Below are 8225 nucleotides of genomic sequence, written 5' to 3' on the forward strand. Positions count from 1 at the left end.
ATTCTTACTAATCATAACTCCCAGATCCCTTTCGCAATCCGACTTCGCAATCACAACACCATCTAGCTCGTATCTTGTAACTCTATCATCATTACCTAACCTCAGAACTTTACATTTATCAGCATTAAACTGCATCTGCCAATCCTTTGACCATTTCAAAACCCTATCTAGATCAACTTGAAGTGATAGTGAGTCCTCCTCCGAATTAATTTCCCTACCGATTTTCGTATCATCGGCAAATTTGCAAATGTTGCTACTCAAACCTGAATCTAAATCATTTATATATATTATAAACAACAGAGGTCCCAGGACAGAGCCTTGAGGCACTCCACTTACAACATTTTCCCACTCTGACTTGATTCCATTTATACTAACTCTCTGTTTCCTTTGGTATAGCCATGCCCTAATCCAGCTTAATATAGCACCCCCAATACCATGAGACTCTATTTTTTTTAATCAGTCTTTCATGTGGCACTGTATCAAAAGCTTTGCTAAAGTCAAGGTATACAACATCGCAATCCTTACCACTATCAACTGCCTCAACAATGCTAGAATAAAAAGATAACAAATTTGTTAAACATGAACGGCCATTTATAAAACCATGTTGCGACTCAATTATTAATTTATGTTTTTCAAGATGAAGACGAATTTTGTTTGCTATTATAGATTCGAGTAACTTTCCCACAATAGACGTTAGGCTAATTGGTCGATAGTTAGACGCAAGTGATCTATCTCCTTTCTTAAAAACTGGTATCACATTAGCAACTTTCCAAAACTCTGGCACTCTGCCTGTACTCTGCCTGAAGAGTTGATAGGGCGTAGATAAAGTCTTTATTTAACACAGGTGGTACAGGCACGAGGAAACTGAGTGCCCAAATGAGCAAATCGACGTATTAGAGAGAACGTTTTCAGTGTCAGAGTAGTTAACAAATGAAACGCAGTAGCCAGTGATGTGGTGGTTATCTTGAGATGATTTCGGGGCTTAGCGTCCCCGCGGCCCGGTCCTCGACCAGGCCTCATTTTTGTTACTCACCCCCCAGGAAGCAGCCCGTAGCAGCTGTCTAACTCCCAGGTACCTATTTACTGCTAGGTAACAGGGGGCATCAGAGTGAAAAACAATTTGCCCATTTGTCTCCCCCTCCACCGGGGATCGAACCCGGAACCTCAGGACGACGAATCCGAAGCGCTGTCCACTCAGCTGTCAGGCTCCCTGACAGCTGAGGGCCCGTGAGGGGTGGAGGCAGACTCCATACACTGCTTCAAATGTAGATATGATAAGAACCCAATGGGCTCAGAAATCTGTGCACCAATGGATTGCTCGTCGAGAGGCAGGACCAAAAGAGCCGAAGTTCAACCCCCCACATTCCCAATTAGGTGACCCTCCCCCACCCCCCACATAAGCGCGCGCACACACACACACACACACACACACACACACACACACACACACACACACACACACACACACACACACACACACACACACACACACACACGAGAGAACAATTTGCCTCCTTTTGTCGAGTCGGGTCCAAGACGTGAAAAAAGCTTGCGCTGTCTGCGTCATGGCTACTCTTTTTTTTTTTTAAACCCCAACACGACCAACTAACGAGGCGAGTGGCGCCGTTAATATTAACGCAGGCACGCACGCACGCACGCACGCACGCACGCACGCACGCACACACACACACACACACACACACACACACACACACACACACACACACACACACACACACAGGGTTTTCGAACCCACTGCACTTGTTTGATCAGATCTGTATCACCAACCACAGGGGGCGGCGGGTCAACCAATCACAGCCTGATCTTACGATTGAACAAACGGCGTATTTGAAGCGCTTCTGTCCCGCCTGAAGCGTTTGAACCGCCCGCCCCTCCCTATGAGTTATATTTAGGCCTTAACGTATTATTAACTGCTCCTCAAACTACTCTTGACTGCAATCATAGTTAACTAACCTGGTTGGTAAAAACAGATTGCCGTTTTTTTTTACATTAGGCCTAATATGTAAACAAAAAAAAAGTTGAATTTTAACTTTTTTTTTTTGGCGAACTTTAACCTTGTATATAAATGGTAAACGTGATTTTCACAATTTGTCTTAGTGATATTAACTTGTTATTGTTGTTGTTAAAGATTCGCTACCTGGAACAAAGTTCCAAGTAGCACGGGCTATGGTGAGCCCGCAGGATGTATTTGATATTAACTTTCACAATTACCATAAAAAATAACTTATCCTAGCATCGCTAAGTTGTAATCAAACTCAAACGGAATTGTTGTGTAGCCTTTAAATTTAATACAATTTACACATTAATTTGCTAACTTCCTTGACCATATAACTTAGCCAGAGGACTTGGGGAACTATTTTCAGAGTGTGTACCAATATTATTGGCGAATAGTACCCCCCCCCCTACTCCCACGCCTTACACAATATAGTACACGCCATATACCTATATATATACCAGTACACGCCATATACCAATGCACGCCACATACAATATGGCGTACATGTTCTCCCGCAACTCCATTAGATTATAAGCAAGGTGAGAATAGGCTGGATAGAATATGATCTGCAAACATGCTGCGAGTAAAGGCTAATGGTTAGGCGACCTTGGTGCGTGGGAAAAGTGGGATAGGCGATGGAGAGAAGATGAAGGCAAAGGGGGACTGATGAGTGGGGGCGGGCGGACATGTGTTGAGTGGGGGCGGGCGGACATGTGTTGAGTGGGGGCGGGCTGACATGTGTTGAGTGGGGGCGGGCGGACATGTGTTGAGTGGGGGCGGGCGGACATGTGTTGAGTGGGGGGCGGACGGACATGTGTTGAGTGGGGGCGGGCGGACATGTGTTGAGTGGGGGCGGGCGGACATGTGTTGAGTGGGGGCGGGCTGACATGTGTTGAGTGGGGGCGGGCTGACATGTGTTGAGTGGGGGCGGGCGGACATGTGTTGAGTGGGGGCGGGCTGACATGTGTTGAGTGGGGGGCGGGCGGACATGTGTTGAGTGGGGGCGGGCGGACATGTGTTGAGTGGGGGCGGGCGGACATGTGTTGAGTGGGGGCGGGCGGACATGTGTTGAGTGGGGGCGGGCGGACATGTGTTGAGTGGGGGCGGGCGGACATGTGTTGAGTGGGGGCGGGCGGACATGTGTTGAGTGGGGGCGGGCTGACATGTGTTGAGTGGGGGCGGGCTGACATGTGTTGAGTGGGGGCGGGCGGACATGTGTTGAGTGGGGGCGGGCGGACATGTGTTGAGTGGGGGCGGGCGGACATGTGTTGAGTGGGGGCGGGCTGACATGTGTTGAGTGGGGGCGGGCTGACATGTGTTGAGTGGGGGTGGGCGGGCGTGTGCTGGGCGGGCGGGCGGGCGTGTGGTGGGTGGGATATGAGACAGTAGGTTACACAGCCCACGCCTCAAGCACAAGCTAAAGGTCAACACTCCTCTAGCACAAACACAACAGGGGAGCAGCAGGAGGCAACCACACTAGCCCAACACACACACACACACACAACCTACAAACATGTTCTCCCGCAACTGGCCAAGCCGAAACTGACAACAATGAGCACCAGTCAGCGCCGCGCCGGTCAACTAGCCACAAAAACTAGTCCATTCATAAGAGACTAACTCTCGGCGCCCCAATAAACATACTCGGGGACGTGTGTGTGTGTGTGTGTGTGTGTGTGTGTGTGTGTGTGTGTGTGTGTGTGTGTGTGTGTGTGTGTGTGTGTGTTTACATCTACAATGTTTATTTTCGATGCGTGCAGCTGTGCACGCATGATGCTTCCCATCACAGCCAAATTTGACTTGGGCCTGACTGCTACAAGTAGTTTTTATTTTGTGTTATCGCTAAAGCTAAGCTGTATTTTGACTTCCTTACAAATCTGTACACATTCTTTAACGACACAACACTTTATCAGAGTTCAGCAGAACGGCACATACAATAAATACAAGTCACACGCTTTGATACAACGACCCAATTGGTTTAGGAAGCAATTTCGACCAGTCTTGCTTGAGCTGCAAAAACAAACAAGCTACCTGTGGTATCAGATAACTGATTTAATCAAGCAAATGTAAACAACTGTATACTGAGAGATCTGTCCCCTGAGGGCATCAGGGTTATCTTGAGATGATTTCGGGGCTTTAGTGTCCCCGCGGCCCGGTCCTCGACCAGGCCTCCACCCCCAGGAAGCAGCCCGTGACAGCTGACTAACATCATACATCGACATCTAAAACCTCAAGCAAGCTAAACTTTGACTTATTTACTGACACTAAATTTTAGATTTATTCTAAATCTCCACCAAAAAGGATTTTGAAGGACTGAATCTCTGAGGGTTTAGGATTAAGATCTTAGGCGCCCTCTGTAATCCTTATTTTAGGCTACCGCTCACAGGGTGAGTATTGGATGCACAAACTACCGCTCACAGGGTGAGTATTGGATGCACAAACTACCGCTCACAGGGTGAGTATTGGATGCACAAACTACCGCTCACAGGATGAGTATTGGATGCATAAACTACCGCTCACAGGATGAGTATTGGATGCACAAACTACCGCTCACAGGATGAGTATTGGATGCACAAACTACCGCTCATTGGATGAGTATTGGATGCACAAACTACCGCTCACAGGATGAGTATTGGATGCACAAACTACCACTCACAGGGTGAGTATTGGATGCACAAACTACCGCTCACAGGATGAGTATTGGATGCACAAACTACCGCTCACAGGATGAGTATTGGATGCACAAACTACCACTCACAGGGTGAGTATTGGATGCACAAACTACCGCTCACAGGATGAGTATTGGATGCACAAACTACCGCTCACAGGATGAGTATTGGATGCACAAACTACCGCTCCCAGGATGAGTATTGGATGCACAAACTACCGCTCACAGGGTGAGTATTGGATGCACAAACTACCACTCACAGGATGAGTATTGGATGCACAAACTACCGCTCACAGGATGAGTATTGGATGCACAAACTACCGCTCCCAGGATGAGTATTGGATGCACAAACTACCACTCACAGGATGTGATTATTGGATGCACAAACTACCGCTCACAGGATGTGAGTATTGGATGCACAAACTACCACTCACAGGATGTGAGTATTGGATGCACAAACTACCGCTCACAGGATGTGAGTATTGGATGCACAAACTACCACTCACAGGATGAGTATTGGATGCACAAACTACCACTCACAGGATGTGAGTATTGGATGCACAAACTACCGCTCACAGGATGAGTATTGGATGCACAAACTACCACTCACAGGATGTGAGTATTGGATGCACAAACTACCGCTCCCAGGATGTGAGTATTGGATGCACAAACTACCGCTCCCAGGATGTGAGTATTGGATGCATAAACTACCACTCACAGGATGAGTATTGGATGCACAAACTACCGCTCCCAGGATGTGAGTATTGGATGCATAAACTACCACTCACAGGATGAGTATTGGATGCATAAACTACCGCTCACAGGATGAGTATTGGATGCACAAACTACCACTCACAGGATGTGAGTATTGGATGCACAAACTACCGCTCACAGGATGAGTATTGGATGCACAAACTACCGCTCACAGGATGAGTATTGGATGCACAAACTACCACTCACAGGATGAGTATTGGATGCATAAACTACCGCTCACAGGATGAGTATTGGATGCACAAACTACCACTCACAGGATGAGTATTGGATGCACAAACTACCGCTCACAGGATGAGTATTGGATGAATAAACTACCAATCACAGGATGAGTATTGGATGCACAAACTACCACTCACAGGATGTGAGTATTGGATGCACAAACTACCACTCACAGGATGTGAGTATTGGATGCACAAACTACCGCTCACAGGATGAGTATTGGATGCACAAACTACCGCTCATTGGATGAGTATTGGATGCACAAACTACCGCTCACAGGATGAGTATTGGTTCCACAAACTACCGCTCACAGGATGAGTATTGGTTCCACAAACTACCGCTCACAGGATGAGTATTGGATGCACAAGTTGTTGTTTTAGATTCAGCTACTGGGAACTAAAAGTTCCAAGTAGCACGGGCTATGGTGAGCCCCGTAGTGGAATTAACGGTGCACACACAAATTTAGAAGCTATAAGTAGGTTTGTGTGTAGCTGCTCACCTCAAGCAGAGCCGTGACAGCTCCGTCATAACTCGTCAAGCTGCCCACCGACACACGGGTAAGAGGTTACCTTGACCTCTGACCCCGGGGATCCACTCCAGGAAGGGTGGTGAGGAGGTGGCTGGCACCGGCACTCCTGCTTGGCACTGGCACTGATTTTTATCTGTCACGGTCTATCTGGCACGCCACACCGTCAGTAGATCTATTTCTTTTCCTGCACAACTACGTTACCTAGGTTCACTCACTACTGTGTCACCGTTAACAGTTTATTAACTTTGTTTACAAAATGACTATCACACACGCGATGTTTCAGTGCTCAGGGACGAGTTTTGACACTAACAAAACACTTCTCACGGAGGTGAACAATGAGTATAAACAGTTAGAAGGCAAACATTACGTAGGTCCAGTCATGACTGGAGGCGAGAGGCACTGCCCACACACCCGACCTCTGCGCCAGCCACTGACACACTGGGCATGGAACCCCAAGCGATCAGCTGAGACACCCACCCACCCACCAGTCGCCAGTTACTCAATAACATCTATCTTTTGTCACATTTTTGGCCATGAAGCACGAGTTTTACCATCAGATTCTGACTTAACACTGATAAACTATCATTGTATATATATAAATTTCCACTAAAGATCGCAAAATATCCGAAGAATTAAGAGGAAAAGAAATAAACAATGAATTTAGCCAGCCGCCACCCGCATGCCCCACTGATGTAATGGTAGACTCACGCGGTCAGTTTCTGATTTCAAATGTCAACTGTCTGCAACAATCAACCCGAAAATTCAATCTATTGTTTGCATGGATGATGGGGCGGCGCCCCCTTCCCCCCTGTTAATTCCCCTTTCACCTGCTACATTATTTTCATACGTCGTCTTGCCTAATAAGTCAGATTTTTCACGACCAATCCAGTCAAAATCCGATGTATTAGTAGCAATGAAAGCACCGTAATTTTCACGTTTTCTGTGCATAGGCTTATCCATGTCGTGGCATAGTTGACTAAAGGCGCGTGAGGTCATCCCGGGCCGAGGTTCGAACCCTCATCAACGGCTCTTGTGGATTTGAACCAGTTAACTGTGAACCCGTTAACGGAGCTTCGAGTATAAAAGCAACGGGTTATTAATCATTCCGTTGTCAGGATGATTGGCATCTGATTGTCTAGTTTGACAATGAATATTTCGGTCAAACGTGTTAAGGAGATATTTTATAGTTTGGCTAGTGACGTATTTGGGGGGGGGGGGGGGAGGTTATCTTGAGGTTATCTTGAGATGATTTCGGCGCTTTAGTGTCCCCGCGGCCCGGTCCTCGACCAGGTCTCCACTCCCAGGAAGCAGCCCATGACAGCTAACACCCAGGTACCTATTTTACTGCTAGGTAACAGGGGCATAGGGTGAAAAACTCTGCCCATTGTTTCTCGCCGGCGCCCGGGATCGAACCCGGGAATGAATGGGGAATGGATTCCCCCCAATCCAGTATGGATTCCAGTATTATCATTTTCCTTTTTTGAAACAGTGATTTTGATGAAACAGTGATCACTGTACCCACCCGGAGGCCGGGTGGGTACAGTGATGCCGGCCAGGTAGACCACTCCGCCACGCCAACCCATCCCACCTGGGGCCAGATTCACGAAGCAGTTACGCAAGTACTTACGAAGGTGTGAATCATACCTCAATCTTGGACGGCTTTGGTTACATTTATTAAACAGTTTACAAGCATGAAAACTTCCCAATCAACTGTTGTTATTGTTATAAACAGCCTCCTGGTGCTTCGGAGCTCATTAACTGTTTAATAATTGTAAACAAAGTCGCCAAAGACTGAGAAAAGATGTACAGGTTCGTAAGTGCTTGCGTAACTGCTTCGTGAATCTAACTCTGGTCCCTAACCTCTATCAACCCCAACTCCATCCTACCTTACCCCATTCCTACCCCACTGTATGTATTTTGCGTGTTTACAGGTTACAGTTGTGTGAGTAAACTAAAGTCTTTGAAAATGTAATAAGTTATTACGAAACTCGTTCAGGCGCCAGACTAGAAATAAAAAATGA

The 8225-nt window shown here is 47.1% G+C and overlaps 2 protein-coding genes across 2 annotated transcripts in view; both read right to left on the reverse strand.

The window, feature by feature from the left end:
- The window catches only part of LOC123762011 (protein sickie), an 860773-nt gene extending 854141 nt beyond the window's left edge, over positions 1-6632 (reverse strand). The window contains exon 1 of the mRNA XM_069335765.1: positions 6175-6632. The gene's annotated coding sequence lies outside the window, so the exon portion shown is untranslated. The remainder of the gene's footprint in view (positions 1-6174) is intronic.
- On the reverse strand, positions 2615-3307 carry LOC138371045 (uncharacterized). Its single transcript, XM_069335690.1, has one exon. The coding sequence runs from the start codon at positions 3305-3307 to the stop codon at positions 2615-2617; it is 693 nt and encodes a 230-aa protein (XP_069191791.1).
- Positions 6633-8225: the final 1593 nt, after the last annotated feature.

The sequence above is a fragment of the Procambarus clarkii genome, chromosome 34 (genome assembly GCF_040958095.1).
Source record: "Procambarus clarkii isolate CNS0578487 chromosome 34, FALCON_Pclarkii_2.0, whole genome shotgun sequence".
NCBI lineage: Eukaryota > Metazoa > Arthropoda > Malacostraca > Decapoda > Cambaridae > Procambarus > Procambarus clarkii.

Excerpts from the sequence above, each read along its gene's own strand:
- LOC138371045 (XM_069335690.1), bottom strand. The coding sequence starts at position 3,307 with ATGTCAGCCCGCCCCCACTCAACACATGTCCGCCCGCCCCCACTCAAC.